Source organism: Populus nigra, chromosome 19 (assembly GCF_951802175.1).
Source record: "Populus nigra chromosome 19, ddPopNigr1.1, whole genome shotgun sequence".
Taxonomy (NCBI): Eukaryota; Viridiplantae; Streptophyta; class Magnoliopsida; order Malpighiales; family Salicaceae; genus Populus; species Populus nigra.
The window spans coordinates 9784927-9801979 of record NC_084870.1 but is presented as its reverse complement, the minus strand read 5'-3'; the positions used below and the strand labels follow the sequence as shown (position 1 = coordinate 9801979).

Genomic DNA, 17053 nt, shown 5'->3' with positions numbered 1-17053 from the left:
AGCCCGTGGGCTTGAGTCTCCCATGTAAACCGCAAAGGAAATCAATCACTAGCTAGTTGACCCTTGAAAAACTGCGAGTGAATAAGAATCTCCCGCGACGAGTTCCATTTACTGGTGAGGCTTGAACGCACCTGTTGACATTGACATGTATATGATGACCTAATAGGACCAAATATAAAATTTAGTTTTACCAAATCCATGTGAACAGCACCTTATTTTAATCAAAGTGGATGTTTTCCAACTTCGATGTTGCCAGGAAATATAAGAAACGAAATGCTTTGGAAATTAATAACTTGTAAACATGCATAAAACTGGGTTAGATGACCAGACCAGACCACTCTTTTACCATGCACTCCACCCAGTCCAACCAGTAATTTCATTACAGCTGTCAATTGTCGATTTTCAGTTGCTCCACCAAACTACTTCATCGAGGATTGAGAGGGTTCTCGTGATGGGCAGCGGACCGTGCTCGAAAATTCAATTATGAGGGTTCAAACATCAGCTTTTAAAAACATTTTAAAATGCTCAATTTATCATCAGAAGATAAAAATTAGTTCCAAGTATTAATTTATTTTGAAATTAATATATGAAAAAAAAAAAGAATAACTTCTCCCACCAATTTGGTCAATGCATGCGTCCCGGGATGGTAATAAATAGAGATGGCAATTTAATCAAGGAGATGAAAATCCATGTTATTTTTTTTAGGATTAAAATTGATAGAAGTACAAATAAAAGATGAAAATTATGAGATCTTTGACGCAACCAGTCATTTTTTTGAGAGGCTGACATGATTTTTTAAGTTAGCAAAGAGAAAAGAAAAAGAAAAAAAACTCATTGAAGCCTAACCACATCTCTATCATGAGTACACACAACACCGTCGGAAAGAGAATAACACAATGTTTTTAACGCCACCATGGATAGCAGAATTTGATAACTGGATAGGCCTGCTTGTGTCAATATTTTTTTTAATAATATTTATTTATTCAAAATTATCAACACAACCCCTAAATAAATATAAAAATAACAAAAAAAATCCAGAATAAAAATACTAAGACGCCCTTAAAACCACTCTTAATTTTTTTAAAAGGGCAATATGTCAAATTTATTTTGTTTTTTTAAGGGTATCAAAGTAATTTTATTGTGTAAATAATTTTGAAAAAATAAAAAAATTCCTGACCAAAAGACATATTTTTTTTGTGCTTTTAAAAATATTAAAATTATTATATTGTGCTAAAAAAATTATACTGACCAATTTATTCCCAATTAATTTTGTAATGTTCACTAAATCTCATTAAAAAAATGATTTTACTCCCATTGCAAGCTTGTTTAGTTTTTTCAAGAATGATAAAAATATCATTTTAATATTCTAATAAATAGTGAAATGCATCTTATATCATAGTGTATTACTGATGCTAATCAACAATGAAATGCATTTTATATAATCGTGTTTTCCTTATTCCTTTTAGGGTTTTTTATTTTTTATTATTATTGTTGTTGTTATTATTATAACAATGAACCCAGATGCAACCAGCGTATCATTGTCGTTGATGTTAGCAAACTTATCCGCGGAAGGCTTGTACCCGTTAAGTCTGACGTGGAAAAAACATAACAAAAAAAGAATTAAAAAAAATTGAAAATTGTCCAAGTGTCTGTTTAGGACAGCTGAATTTTTTAAATTTTTGATTTTTTTAAAAAATTATTTTAATGTATTAATATTTTTTAAAAATATTTTAATATATTTTTTAAAAATAATTGAAAAGCAAGTAATATAACTGTAACAAACAGCCCTGAAAAATTCTATCAACACTCACCACTTAAAAGCCAATAAATAATAGTAATAATTCCACCAAAAAAATCACAACCCACACACAATCCTTTTGTTTTTACTCTGTCTCCTAGAATTCAATTCTTCAATACAGAGAAGAAAACAAGTCTTGAAGAAGAAGAAGAATCAGCGGTAGTAATGTTTGGTGGTGGTAGTGTTTACTGGGGAAGGAAAGAAAGTGAATCGAAAGGAATTGTGGTTATATGCGCATGGATTTCGATTCATGAGAAACATTTGAACAGTTACTTGGATTTGTATTCCTCTCTTGGTTGGAATTCCCTTGTTTCTCATGCCGATTTCCTCTCCGCGTAAGTCTTTTTTTTTCCTTTCCTTGCCACTCGCTGTTTGGTTCCTGAGAATTTTCTTTTAAATTTTTTTCTTTTAATTAATTTTTTGTTAGTGCCTTGCCGATTATCTAGTGAAGCCAAAAAGAGCATTCAGGGTCTCCAAATCAAATTAATGATGTACAATTATGTGCGGATTCTAGCTTTTATTAGTGAAACTTGATTCAATCTTCGAAATAAGAAAAGAAATGTGTACGGATTTCTGGTTAGTTTGTGAAAGAAGGTTTGGTACTAGAGAGAAATGAGAATTGATTGGCTATATGCTGTTAAATGGGAATGAGTATAGGCAATTTTATTATATTGATATCTGTTCGTGTAAAATGATTAAAGGGATAAACCTAATCAACTTATTTTATATAGTCAGTTGCTCCAAACCCAGATGCAAATGGAGTGAGGATGGTTGGGTTAATTGTTTTCTTCATAATGTTAAACTTGATTAGTGTTTGTTGCTGGCTAATGATGAAAATTGATACAGATTTTATCCTGAAAGGGCTTTGTCACTGGCATATATTCTCCTCAATGAGCTTGTTGAGGTCAGTTACATAAACCTTAACTAATTGTCTGTTATTCAGTTAGATTTCAATCTTTATCTAAAAGTATTTTATCTTGGAGTTCCAATGAGTAGGAGGGGTTAAGGTTCTGTGGGTGCCCATGTTAGTCAAAATTATGCCAATAAAATCATGTTTCCACTTTGCTTTTATGCGGGTTCCCATAAAAACAACTTCTTGCATCTACTGTGACGGAAATGAGATAAAATGAGCATTTATTAGCTTGAAACTTTTTTATGTTTTCATGATGCATAGAGTAATTTCCTACTGGTTTTTTGGTATGCAGGATCTAAGGGTTAGGCCATGTCCAGTTATATTTGTTGCTTTCTCTGGTGGTTCGAAAGCTTGCATGTACAAGGTTTTTCAGGTAATTTTAGTTAAATCTTTGAATGGTAATTTGTGCTATTTTTTTCTCCCCTTTCTCCAACTCTGGCAGGACTAATTTTATCATACTTAATGCATCGACGCAGATTATTCAAGGAAAATGTGAAGGTCATCTTAATATGGTAAGTTATGTAGTTCTTCTATTTCAGAAAACTCAGTAACTCATACTAGGATTTACTTTTTCACTTTCTTAGTTCTATTTAATTGAAAGTTTTTAACTTTCTATCTGTTTGTTTTATTTTGTGAAGGATGAATGTCGATTGGTTAAGAACTGCATTTCTGGGCATATCTACGACTCTAGCCCGATAGATTTTACAAGTGATCTGGCTGCCCAATTTTCTCTACACCCTGCAATTCAAAGAATGCCTGGTCCATCAAAATTCATGTCTTGGGTTGCAAAAGGCCTTGCTTCTGGACTAGATGGTTTATACCTCACAAGGTTTGAATTCCAACGTGCTGAGTATTGGCAGACTCTGTACTCTTCAATCGTAAGTTCTAACTGGCCAGCAGCTTCCCTAAAGTTGTCTGTCTTTCTCAATTAGTAGATTTAACATTCCCCCCTTCTGTAGGACATGGGTGCTCCATATCTAATTTTATGCTCAGAGAATGATGACCTTGCACCTTATGTTGTTATCTCCAAATTTGTTCATCGTCTAAAAGATCTTGGTGGAGATGTTAAGCTTGTAAAGTGGAATCATTCACCTCACATAGGTTTGTTCTGACCCCTTCTTTTGTGTTTTGTTAATACAGTGCGCTCTGGTTTTGAATACTATTTATGGTTAAATTGCCTTTCTGATACTTAAGTCTCTTGTATGCATTTTATTTTGATTATGAGCCACTGGTAATTAAGTAGTTACACCAAAAGCTATATCAAAATGTGCTTGTAAGCGGATGAGTTGAATACCTTCCCTTTTGTTGCTATTGACAGGATGGATACTTAAACGTTGAGTGTTGACCCTTTTCTTCTTCCCCCCACTATTGAACCTTATTACTTTGATGAGTGGCAGTCATCTTACCTATTTGGTGGTTGCTGCTAACGTGGAGCCATGAAATTTTTGTTTTGTTCTGCTGTAAATTAGCATTGTATCAGGGGCACGAATCCAATTAATAAGGGCACTTACACTTATTGGTCCACGGGTCTCTGTTAGTGGCTTCCTGTATAAAGCAGGAGCTAACAGGTTTAACTCTCTCAATGAGAGTTGAGCTTGTAAAAAATAATCATTTTTGTTGCATCTTGTTTCTTTTTGTATGCGCTTGTACAAGGAGATTTAATCTCAGGAAAACTGTAAATGGCACCTTAAAATGCTTCCAAGAGAAAGTTGGATGAATAAGGAAATTCAGATCTTTTGTTTATGCAATTGCTTTGAACAGGGTAAACACAATAGTGATCTCTTCAAATCTGAAAGTCGGTGTTTATAGATTTACAGTTTACAGTTGGGTTAATGATCACAGTTATCATTTCCCCTCCACACGTTCAGCCAACAATGCGTGTATGTCTTTCTGTTAACTGGCCATGAAAATGAGAAATAACACAAACAACAAAAGTTATACAACACAAATCCCATTAGGTTGACAAGTTATTGGACTACTTTTGTTGCTTGGAATTGAGTTTCTGTCTCACTTCTAGCTGTTCCATTTGCTGCATGTCTTTTGCATGTCAAAGCCAAAATGATTCCATCCAGTGACGTTTCAGGTCATTACCAGCACAATCCAATCCAGTACAGGGCTGCAGTGACCAATTTGCTTGACAAGGCTCCTTCTGTTTATTATCGTAGGATCCAACAACTCAGAGAGGGAATTGGCTTGGACAGTATGCACGATGAGATGTCCGAATTAATATGTGACCTACAGAAAGCTGCTGTTAACTCAAACCAAAGCTTCAGAAGAGTTGCTGTGGGGCCAGGTGACCACTTCTTTGTGCCCAGTTCAGCGGAATATTGCAATAGTAGAAAGCCAGAATCCCTCCAAGATGAAAGGAAAGAAAGATCAATTTATCTGCCCAACCCTCCAAGTATTAGTGCTCACAGTGTACTTGGAAAAGTCCTCTTTGATGCATGTGTCCCGAAGAAAATTGAAGGTTGGGATATTAGATTTTCTGGTTCTCTGAATGGGCAGCCAATTGCTTCTGCCCAGAGGAGACACTCACCTTTTCATGGTATCAAATTCACTCGTCGCTCAAGATTATAATGCTGAATGTATTGGACTTTGTTTAACCTGTCATTGGCTTTACACGCATCCTTCAAAAGTTTGTTGGAGATTTTGAGCAAGCAATCCTCGTGCTTGAAAAGTAACTTGGCAACTAAGCAATGAAGTTGGGGTTTTTTTGACATTTTGTGTGACAACTGGGTTAGATATGTATGCTCGAGCTTCTGAGCCATCCATCTGGCATGATAGTGTACAGGTAGAACTAGTATAATATCGTGTAGAGCGGAATGCTTGTTTCTCAGAGCTGTTGATATATATTGCTATGAGATTTTAATGGATGATCAGATAGTCTACGATACAGGTGAGAAGAAAGCCAAGGAAGTGCATGGTTGTGTTTATAGCTTAGAGTTGGGGCTTCTGTTCATTCAACTATCTGGTATAGTGATTTGACGAGGAGATAGCAGCATAAGATGTAAATTGTAGTTTATGTATAAACTCTATGGGACTGGTTCTAGAGCTAATGTATTATAGAAAATTTATGTGCAATAAATTATCAAGATTCAGGCAGGAGTTTGTTATCTGAACAGCGTGTTTTGTACTCGGGCCTTTTGTTTTTAATCTGAGAAAACTATGTAAAAAAATATATAATAAGATTGTCGCGGTGCTTTTATTGTAAATTTTGTACATGGTTTTCTTAGATTAATTGTTCTTTTTTTCTTTCTTCAATTGAGGCATGATTTTTTATGTTTTTTTTATTGAAATATTGTTTTTCATGATAAGTTTTTATTTATTTTAAAAAATAATACTCTGATAAAAAATGTTTTCATTAAAAAATTGCATTGATAAGAAAATATAATTTACATTAAAGAGATGCATATTTAGCTACTTATTTTAAATTATTGAATTTTTTTTTAAAATATTTTAATTGTCTTTTATTTTATTTTTAAAATGCTACTAATAAAAAATCCCGGTAAGAAAATGCATGTATTAAAAAAGGAATAATTTATTGAATAAAATATATTTTTAAGAATTTAAACTACAAGTTAAGTCTTAAGTACTACGTATAGCTACTTGAATGAAGGGGAATTTAATTGATAACAACACAAGAACAATCTTGCCTTCAGGTCAAACTTCACAAAACCAGGTGGGAATAATTAGCAGAGTGGTCCACCAAGTTTCTAATTTTGTTCATTTTGATTTCTCTATTCAAATTTGGACACCCAAGTCCCCAACTTTTATACTTCAATAATTCGTGGTTGCTAGGTCCCCCTCCAAACAAATTATGCTCATTTTACGACCGACGATTCTTGCCACGTGTACACATATGAATGGATGAATGGGCCGGAACAACCACAAATTGAGAGCGCAAGGGCTGGTGTCCAAATGTTCAGCAAAATCACTAATGGTAAAGGTGACCGCGTTATTTGTTGAAATATTTTTTATTTAAAAATATATTAAAATAATATTTTTTATTTTTAAAATTTATTTTTAATATTAGAATACCAAAATAATCTAAAAATATTAAAAAATAATTTAAAATAAAAATAAAATATAAAAAAATTAATTTTTTTAAATTTTTTTTAAAATACAAAAACAAACAAACTCTACACTAAAAAAAAAAAAATTTAAAGGTAGCAGGGGCCAGAAATTTCATTTCCACCCATATTGTCGGAAGTTCTAAGGATTCCAAATTATTGGATTTATATAGTACTTGCAACTCACTTGTGCTTCAAATTGTCCGGCCCGGTTCAAGAAGTGAGCTGGACATGAAGCATAAGCTTAACTCTTGGGTGGTGTTTAATAATTACGGTAAGAAATAGAAATTAAGGTATTTGGATTTATAAAATATATAAAACTGTAGAAATTAAGGTATTAGAAGACTTTTATACTAGATTAATATCTTGATGTACGTATGAAGACAGTGAATTCAACCCTAAATCTTTAGGTCTTCCTGTTCTTCATTGACTTGTGTTCAAATAGCTTTTACACAGTTGTACCGAGAAAGAAAGGGATATAAGCATGTTAATAATGGTGCATGTAAGGATGTTGAGTGTGGAAATATTTCTCTAGAAAATGAGCCTGCAAATAACTCAATAACTACAGTACCTGTTTCCGATTTCAAGTAAATGTTTACGGGGATGGCTTTGATTAATTGTAATTTCCAAGAATCAATCATACTTGGCAGACCCAGAATAGTTTATTACTTTATTCCCTGGAGTATTATTGAAGCGTTTTGCTTCTTTTTTAATAAATTTATGATCAAATCAAGTTCATTCTAGCTTTGACTACACACTTTTTTTATAAAATGCCCGTAAAATGAAGAAATGGTTTTAAATTATGCGTTCTGCAACAACAATTATGCACGTACTTGGTTCAACTATGATGGTTATTAGTTAATTAATCCCGTTGCAAAAATATAAAGAAAGAAAATGTCAAAAAGCGTTGAAATATAAGAAAATGTACGGGAGGAGAAGCAATTCTACGGTAAAAGTTTGGAAGATCGCAAGTGGAATTAAGCATGCGTAGTATAAAAGGTTAGTCAAGCTTCCACAGCTTCTAGGCTTGAGCACAAGCTCGAGAGATTTTAATTTGTAAGTTTTTATTTATAAATAGCAATGTAAGAAGTTTCCTCGAACAGCATCTTATACTAACATGGAAACTAGTTTATTTTTATGTTTTAAAAGTATTAATTTTTTTTTTTTTTTTTTCATTTCTCTCCTATATATCTTTTTACAGTGATCAAACCTGCAAATCTTCACCCTCTCAATATCACCAACAGATTTCGACAGGGGGGGAGAGGTATCTGCTAACTACTAGTTTACCTGCAAACAAGAATTATCTTCGTTAAAGTTCAATCTTTTTATCTCGCTACAGTAATAAGCGAAAGGCAGCTATGCCTGCTTACTTAAATGATCATGCAGAAAAGAATTCTTTCAAGGAGAGAGAGCTGGAGAGGTTCGAGCATATCTGGGAAAGAAGTTCCCTACTTACTTGTGTCAAGTTCATGCTTCCATCTCATGTGGGTTTTGGCTGGTAGATTCTCATTTCCGCATTGATGTATTATGGATCTTAACAAAATTTCAGGACTCTTGATATAGCTTCTTTTTCGTTTATGTTTGATTATAGGGTCTACCAAGGAAGGAAGATTCGCCGACTTCATTTACCAAATCATGATGCCATAGCTAGTCATTTTGGTGGATGAAACTGGAAAGGAGTATCAAGTAGAACATCTCGCAGAAAGGACTGGAATAATCGGAGGATAGAGAAGGTTTTCAATCGAACGCAGATTACTTGAGCAAGATGCTTTGGTTTTCCAGCTGGTCGAACCTGACAAATTTAAGGTCACCTCTTTTAACCCTGTTGATTTTGCTCCTTGTTTGATAATTCTGCAAAATGTTAACTGCCTAAGCATTGGATCCAACACAAATATTCTGTTAAGCAACTTGTGGAGTCCGCAAAAGCTAAAGTAAAAATGTCAGGTTTCTCTGCTCCCATTACCACGATAAAGGATCATAGCCATTTTGGTTATGGATAACTAACTGTTGTCATTGAATTTATTTATTTTTTTTCTCGTTGTCAAACGATAGAGATTTGGTATCTCACTGCCTCTCATCTCTTACCTTTACAGGTCTACATTGTCAGAGCAAATTGGTCATCTGAAACAGATGGCGCCCTAGGCCTTGTGCATTTATCACATGCAAAACAAACAGATTTCGGTAAGCGGTACGCGGCTCGGTCAGCCATGCTGCTACTTTTCTCATTCAGACATGCTTACAAAAATAGATATCTGTTTGGAACTTTGTCTTTAGGCTGTCTTGAGTTTTGTTCTCTGAATAATTCAAACAGTTTAAAAGACAAAAATAGGTAGAACTTTCATAGTTGTTTTCTCTAATCTCATCTATCAGTGTTGTTTCTCTTGAACTTTTCAAATTGTCATGCAGGAAAAATAGTTTCTGAAGCCTCTCCACTGGCAATCCACCAGTAGATTAACGAGGAATTCCTGATGTTAACAGATACTAATCCCTGTCCCTCGTTAAATCAATATGCTTGTGACAGTAACAATGTCAGCTCAGATATTTTAGAAGATTAACATAGTTTTTTCAGTTGGCTCAGGAGTCAGGGCCATAAATGCTGTTGGTAATCAACTATCCATCTTGATGTACAAGACTATTGACAAATACCCCCCCCAAAAAAAATCCCCCCTTATTCTCTTGCTTTCTTCTCTCTGACCATGCTTCAATAAGTAATAACAGAGTAAAGAAGGGAAAAAACCCATTTGCACAGACAATTATTTACCCAGTAAACCTGGCAATATCAACTAGAAGATCAGAAAAAATGAAAAGAGAGGTGCATGAAAGACCCTCCTCTACATAAGCAATGAATCAGCTGGAAAATAACTTGCAAACAATTGATATTTTATCTCATGTGAAATACCAGATTATGACCTCTTCATCCATAAGCTGTATGTATGGACTGTGAAACGTGACCCCTTTGTGAGGGAACGTGGGCTCATGCTCTGGTCAGAATTTCTAGCTCATAATCCATGGTCAAACGAAGATCAGCCACATATACGTGTTCAAGATATTTAATCCTAATATTTCATTCTAACTCATTAATCAGCACATTTCTTTCCTTTTGAAACCATCTTATCATTCCTTCATTGTGTTTATTGTCAGATCATCTTAGGCATTTATCTATCAAACTACGTGCCCCATCAATTAAAATAGTTCGATATACCAAGCTTGTTACTCCATATTATATTACTTCTATCGAATTTTATTTTTTTAATTCTAAAATTATCGAAGAAACTAAAGCTTTATCCGTATTTCAAAATATAAGAATTTATGGTGATAGCTACATATAACCGATGTTGCTCGACTATAATTGCGTGTAAAAGCATTCTCTTGCTGTACAGTGCCTTTTTCGATGGTATCGAAGCATCCACGGCCATCAATTATCCTGTTCAAAGTTGTAAAGATACTGAAGAAATTTGCCATGCTATATAAATGTACATTTGAAACCTTCAAAAGCCATTGTCATAATAGTTGAGTTAACTTCATTTTCCCAGCAGGCTCGTCACGGAGATCAAGGCAGCATTTAGACTTGCCACGCCTCGGCCTCCTGGGTCTCTATGCACCAAATGTATGAGTATAGATAGGCATCCGATAATCTTGTCATCATGCAGCTCAGTAGAAGTTTAGATCAGCCATTATATATATATCCACCCACCACTTCAGCTCTGCGGCACCTGCCCAGATCCTGACGTCAAAAATGTCGTGCGTTGTTTTAAAATCCCAAGTTTCCAAAATTAGAGCAGCCTGGCCCTACAAACTCTAGCCTCCTTCATTTTAATGTAACTATGTAACAAGAGAGAAGCACATCTCATTCCCCTTGGGCCTGTCGATTAAAGAAAAAAAAAAAAAAACTTTTCACAGTATTCTTGTTCATTAATCGGTAAAGAAGTCCTTATTTTGAACCGTAGTTTATAAAGAAATAGTAAAAATCATGTTACCGCAACTTTAGTGAAAGAATTGAGATGTTTTAATTAGAATGATATTGTTATTTTAAATGATAGAAAATATTCATAAAAAAACACAATAAAGTCTTAAACTCGGATTCAAAACACAAATCAGGTCTTAAATATTCAATAATAAAATATAAAGAACTCAATAACTTAAACAAATTAAATTGATATCAGTCATCAACTTAATAACATTAATAAATTAGATTAGAAAATTAAAAATAGATCATGGTGGTTTGTTTACATATATATATATATATAAGCAATTATTTTTAAGAATCAAATCACAAGAGAGAGTCTCTTAGTTCAAAATTTTTATTCAATTACATATTAATACGTGGATTTAGAAATATAAAAAATAGGATTCAAACTAAGAATATTTTTTTTTAGTTGATTTCTGATCTTGTATATAGTATTTTCTTTGTAAAATATTAGTGTTTTTATTTTTGTTTTTGTAAAATAGCATAGAGATTATTATTTTATCATATATTATAAATAATGATAATATCTTTAAGAATTTGACCCCTTTTTTCTAGTTTAATATTATCAAATTGTAAAACCACAAGGAGATAAGTAATCACATTTTGCAGAGCTCCAAGATCCTAAGATCAAAATGACTTTTGTGGGATGGAAAATATCAAATGACTTCACCAGTAAAGTTAACTGAAATCCACTGCATTAAATTTAATCTATAAAGAAGCCATAACAGCACGAGTTCAAGTCATTAATTGTGGGGAAAAAACAGTCCAAAATTTCTAGATATTTTAAAGGGTTGAACCCAAAAATTTAAAAAAGAGGAAAGATAATTCTAACAGTCCAAAGCTTTTTGAAAAAATATAAAAATAATTTTTTCTACTCGGATAATCTTTCTAACCTGGAGAGCCCTGCCTTAAAAAAAGCAACCGAAGAAAAAAAAAAAAAAAAGGAGCACACACGCCTATTCTATGCTTTTTATTTAGTTCATGTGTCAGCAACATAATCAAAGGACAGGAATCTGAAAGAGAAACCTGCAATAACAACAGCAAAAACCTTCGAAGCTAGAAGCAATAAGCCCTCCTGTCTGCTGCCAAACATGGATGCCAAAGAGGACCAAAACACTTCCCCTAAACCTCAGCTTCCAATATCCAACCCAGTTCCTCTTAATACTTATCCCAGGGTTTGTCTTTTTTGTCTCTCTTCTCTTCTTTTTCTCGTGTTTCTTGCATGTCTGCTTATGTTTCTTGATCTTTGCAAATCCGTTTTGTTCACTTTCAGATTAGGAGAAGGAAGCCAAATATGTCCAAGATAAAGCTGACCCAGATCCATGAGAAGTCTCCAGAACCTGAGTACAAGACTGGTCATGAACTCGTGAGAATCTTTGCTTCTCTTGATACTCTTGAAAAATTGCAATCTTTTCTGTAATTTCAGAATAAACTTGGCTATAATCCCTGTCTTGTCGGTGTGTATTATTTATATGGGTTCTATTTTTCTCTGAGAGGGACTTTGCTTCGGTTCTTTTCTTTTCCTTCATTTGCTTTGTATCCTGTGCTTGTTTCAGCTGTTTGTTGTTTCTTCAAGGTTTTAGGGCTTTTATAAAGCAATTTGTGGTTTGAAATGTCAGATTAGGTGAACCCTGTTAGGAATTGTTTTGGGGAAACGATAATAGCCTGAGGGAGCGTCGAGGTCACCAGTATACTGTAGTGGATGTCCTCTGTGAACTGGAATTATTAACTCCATGTGAACTTATTCACTTTGATAGAAATTAAGAATTGGCTAAAGCGATGTTAAGCAAAATTGGGACCTAAATATGATGCTGCCGCCTTTTCCTGTCTAGGGCACTAGTGTATTCCTTCTTGGAACAACTTACAGTGTCCTTTAGGTAACCCTTTCTAGTGCGGGTCATTTCTTTCAATTCCAGGTTTCAATCAGGCAATACTTCTTCATTTTTTATTTTGTATGACAGCTATTCTCAAGGTAGTCCCTATCTAGCCTGAACACAAGATGTTGTACCTATCCTATCACCAAGTTTGTTTGATTAAAATCAATATAGTGAACGCACCAGAATGGTTACTGACTTACATTGAATTAAGCCCTATAACCCTATTGAATTAGTGGTTTGAACTTTTCATGTTAAGCATATGTACTAGTAATTTTATTCTATTCTTTTCCCTTTGTAAACCTTTCTTGGGTGGATCAATTCTTTCCATTACAAGTCTCACTCTGCCAACATCTTGTCATTTTTATTTCTGATGATTTGCTATTCTCTATAGAAGGCCCTTTTCTAATCCAAACTCAATACATTAAACCTATCCTGACGGAAGATTTCTGGAATTAAGGTAAATAAAGTAAATTTAGCACCATGCTTGATAAACGCTTTAGATTAAGCCCTCTGAATTAGAGGTTTTGAAGTTTAAGGGTAGGCATGAGTGCTGGGTTCAAATTTGTTCCATGCTTTGTACCTTTCATCCCTCCATTCCTTTTTCCATAGATATTTAAGATATTTCAGTGTATTGGGCAGCCAATTATAAAGCCCATTTGTTTTTCAATAATAGTAGCTATCTCTGCCTTCAATATGCATACAAATATTGGAGAAGGGATTCGTATTTGGTTGAGATGTGTTTTCTTTGAGTTGTTTGTACTTGATACAAACTGGCAGATTTCAATTAGAAGCCTGATTTTCTGCCTAATAGAAAATCAGGCATCATGTTCTCTTATACACCTAGGTTCTCTAGTATTTATTCATTTGTTGTTGTTTGATGAATTGATTAAAGAAAAAAACTTTTTGAAAATTCTTGAGCAGGTGTTGTATGATAAATCAGGGGAATCAAGGGAGCCTAGAAGGTTAGAGTATCTACCTGACAGTCTTATACTTCAGATTGAAGCATAAAAAATTTGATTTTATTGTATTCTCATCCTGATTCCTTATATATATCTGTATAGCCGCAAGCGAAAGAAAGACGCATTCAGTGTATTCTATGATAGTACTGAAACTAAGTCTCCTGCTATGGAACTGGCAGAGGAGATTCGGACAAATTTAGAAGCAGCATATCCTAGCTTTGCGAAAACTTTGGTCCGGTCAAATGTGACTGTCGGGTTTTGGATGGTAACATGAAATTCTGTCCTAAATTCAAGAATCAGATGGTTTATCTATAGTTTAGACTGCTTTATGTGCTCTTTCTCTCATGACAGCATCTTCCCATGCGGTTCTGCAAAATGCATTTGCCAAAGAATGATACAACAGTTTTTCTGGAGAATGAAAGTGGGGAAGAATACATACTGAATTACATTGCAGAAAGAACAGCACTGAGTGGTGGATGGAAAGCATTCTGTGCTGCAAACAATTTACATGAGGGTGATGTTCTTGTTTTCCATTTAGTGAAACCTTCAAGATTTAAGGTACCATTTGATTTTATAATCATATGTTCCTCATTTTTTTGGTCAATAATTGTTTTAGATGTCCTTTCTGAAATGAATAATTAGGAAATAGCATTCAATGATAGGAAAATTTTGGACTTCTTCCCAAAGCAAACTTGTTAATCACAAAATGCAATTATTAGTGTGGAGAACTAGAAAAAAATCGTCCTATCAAAGCCCTTCTATAAGATGGCCCAGGGCCATAGTTTATGAGAATGATCACATGAAGGAGAAAAGAAATTGAAGACTAGAGTAGATTCTTTTTTCTTGTTTTAGAGTTCACTGGCTGTGATTATGTAGTCCTGAAATGACAAGGTCTGTTTTGACATTTTAATCTCTGAGAGCAGAAAGGAATCACCCTTCATTCTTCACGCATGCACACGCACACACAAGTAGGGATTCACGAAGACATTGCCCATTCATTGAAAAGTAAAAACACAGGCAATGCTATGCATCTATGAGAATAGAGACGCTGTTCTTTTCTTAGAGAGCTGAAGCTAGAGTTGGCCGCACTAAGCACACATACATGTAGAAAAAAGAAACACTGGAAGTATTCTGGTTTTCAGTTGGGATAGGGGTTTCATTTTCCTCACTCTAAATGCTGATCGGGCAGGCTTATTTCCTGAAGCTGCACTTCATCAAACTGTTACTCATGGCTATGGATTTTCTACTATGACAATTGCTTAACATAATTTTCTCGTAGGTGTACATTGTAAAAGGAAATAGTTCTTCCCAAGGAGATGGGGAGTTTGGCATTCCAAGTTCAGGTGCTTATGGAAAAGAAATCATCTCTGGTATATAATTCTCTATTTGCTGCTTTGATGACTACTTAAACTTGATCTGATATATTCATAATTTTCCTTCTTTTCCTAACATTGAAGAGCCAGCTGAAAAGGATGTAAAAAGCAGTAAAAAGGCCGAGCCATTGAAGCTTCTTCCAGTTGGCCATCAGGAAGAGAATAATCAAGAGAACGGCCTGATTGCAGTGGAAAACAATAAAGGCTATGTTGCAGATCAATCTGAGAATGAAAGTGAAGATCGTGCCTCTGAAACTCTGCGAGTCATCAAACTTTCAGAACCCACTGTTGATTTTAATAATGTAAAAGGCATTGAGAATTTCAGAATTCTTTTAAACGGTTTTGCTATAGACTCTGAGCTCTCTGAACATCATCGGACTAAGTACTATGAGCTATGTCGCTCACAGAGCTCATTTCTGCACAGCAATCTTCTCAACAGTATTAATCATAAATTGGCAGTTGAGATAATAATTGGGACCGTGGACATTTCAGAGGGGATTAGATCTTCAAAGCTTTCCAGCTCTCAAGCTGATTATGGAGTTTGGGACAAGACTTTGAAAGGATTTGAGCTGTTGGGCATGAAAGTTGGATTTTTGCGTGAGAGGTTGAGCCGGCTAATGAGTCTTGCTCTGGAATCAGAAGAGGCAATGGAATCAGAATGCAGAGAAGTTAGACTTGAGCAAGCTCGTGTAGATGAGGAGATGAAAAGCCTTGAATTGAGGCTTTTGAAATTGAAGGAGACAAGGGAAAGACTTGATGATGAGATGGAGATTCTGAAGGAGAATGCCGAGAAGCATGAGCTTACGTTTCAGGAAGCGGTCAACGCCCCGTGGTAAAGAGAACTGCAACAGTGGGAAACATTCCTCATGCTAACAGGATGGAGGTAACAACATTGATACCGAGTTGTCAATGGGAATAGTGTATGTGTAATTCTATGTTTTAAAGTAGCTGTAACCATGTTAGCGATCTGCAAATGGAGATGTTGTAGCCAGGACAGTAGTTTATGCTTGTAAGATTCTTGAGTTTAACTTTGTTATTTAACTGGTGCAACCATGCATCCATGTAGCTTTTAATGTATAAATTATCAGATACTCAGAGACAGAATTGGTTGTCGTTCTTTTACATGCACGCAGGATCTGCCATGTAATAATTATTATCCGTGAGACTAATGTTTGCGAGAGAGAGTACCGATCCCTACGTGACTCGTGTTCAATTTATAAGATTCATCCCTAGTGAATTCATATAAATTTATAAGATTATTTTTTAAAAAAATCTATACACACACACACACACGAGGTAATGCATGGAACATCAGCTAGTTCTTCGTTAAAATTGCTTAAAAGAGGAAGAGAGATGGTGATTTCAATTACCTTAAAACTCTGTTATTACGTTATTTTATTTTATTTCGCCATCTTTTTCCTTTTCATTTTCTTTTAACATTTTTCTTTTTTCTTCTCTTTTAACTGAATCTTACTCACAGTGGAGGAGAGAGGAGCCCCGGCCCCTCCAAGAAAATGCCTTTTTCTTGTAAATATTTAATAAAAATAATAAAAAAATTTCTTGGCCCCTGTAATTTATAATCCCCCCCCCCCCCCCCTTTTTTTCTTACTCCGCCCCTGCTTACTCAGATCATCAATTTGATCAATAGGTTTCTCCATTTGTCTTGGATTTATGATAATTAACATTCAACTCCCTTCCCAAATTATAACAAAGGATAAATTCAAGGAATTCCTGCAGGAAGAGAAACATGGCTCAGGTTAATAATTAAACACGACTTTAGGATTGTCTAGAGAGTCACACTACAGTTTTTATCTTAATTTTTTTTATATTTATGAATTGTTTTGATGTTAAAAATGAATTTTAAAAAATTAAAAATATATCATTTTAATAAATTCTAAAAAAAAAAACATTTTAAAAAAAATTATGGTTGCCATGCCAATGAGAATTTTAATATTCAAGTCAATTTTTTTGTGTTCTCCGGTTATAAAATACTCAGAAGTCATTTTTTATTTTAAAATATATCAAAATAATATTTTATATATATTAATATATTAAAAAAATAAAAATATATTAATTTAAAGTTTATTTTTTGCCAA

At 34.3% G+C, this 17053-nt stretch overlaps 2 protein-coding genes across 3 annotated transcripts; both read left to right on the top strand.

The window, feature by feature from the left end:
* The first annotated feature begins 1792 nt into the window (after positions 1 to 1792).
* LOC133680558 (uncharacterized) lies at positions 1793 to 5923 on the top strand. The gene is made up of 7 exons (XM_062103570.1): positions 1793 to 2133; positions 2645 to 2702; positions 3004 to 3084; positions 3188 to 3223; positions 3350 to 3589; positions 3671 to 3812; positions 4795 to 5923. The coding sequence occupies exons 1-7, from the start codon at positions 1964 to 1966 to the stop codon at positions 5286 to 5288; spliced, it is 1221 nt and encodes a 406-aa protein (XP_061959554.1). The 5' UTR covers positions 1793 to 1963; the 3' UTR covers positions 5289 to 5923.
* Positions 5924 to 11692: 5769 nt separating this feature from the next.
* Positions 11693 to 16061, top strand: LOC133679154 (B3 domain-containing protein Os01g0234100-like). 2 transcript variants are annotated; one of them, XM_062101661.1, is made up of 7 exons: positions 11693 to 11923; positions 12022 to 12114; positions 13547 to 13587; positions 13687 to 13849; positions 13936 to 14142; positions 14864 to 14927; positions 15042 to 16061. In XM_062101661.1, the coding sequence occupies exons 1-7, from the start codon at positions 11840 to 11842 to the stop codon at positions 15791 to 15793; spliced, it is 1404 nt and encodes a 467-aa protein (XP_061957645.1). In that variant the 5' UTR covers positions 11693 to 11839; the 3' UTR covers positions 15794 to 16061. The 2 variants fall into 2 exon arrangements, with proteins under 2 accessions (XP_061957645.1, XP_061957644.1); XM_062101660.1 differs by having other exon boundaries at positions 11696 to 11923; positions 14864 to 14954.
* Positions 16062 to 17053: the final 992 nt, after the last annotated feature.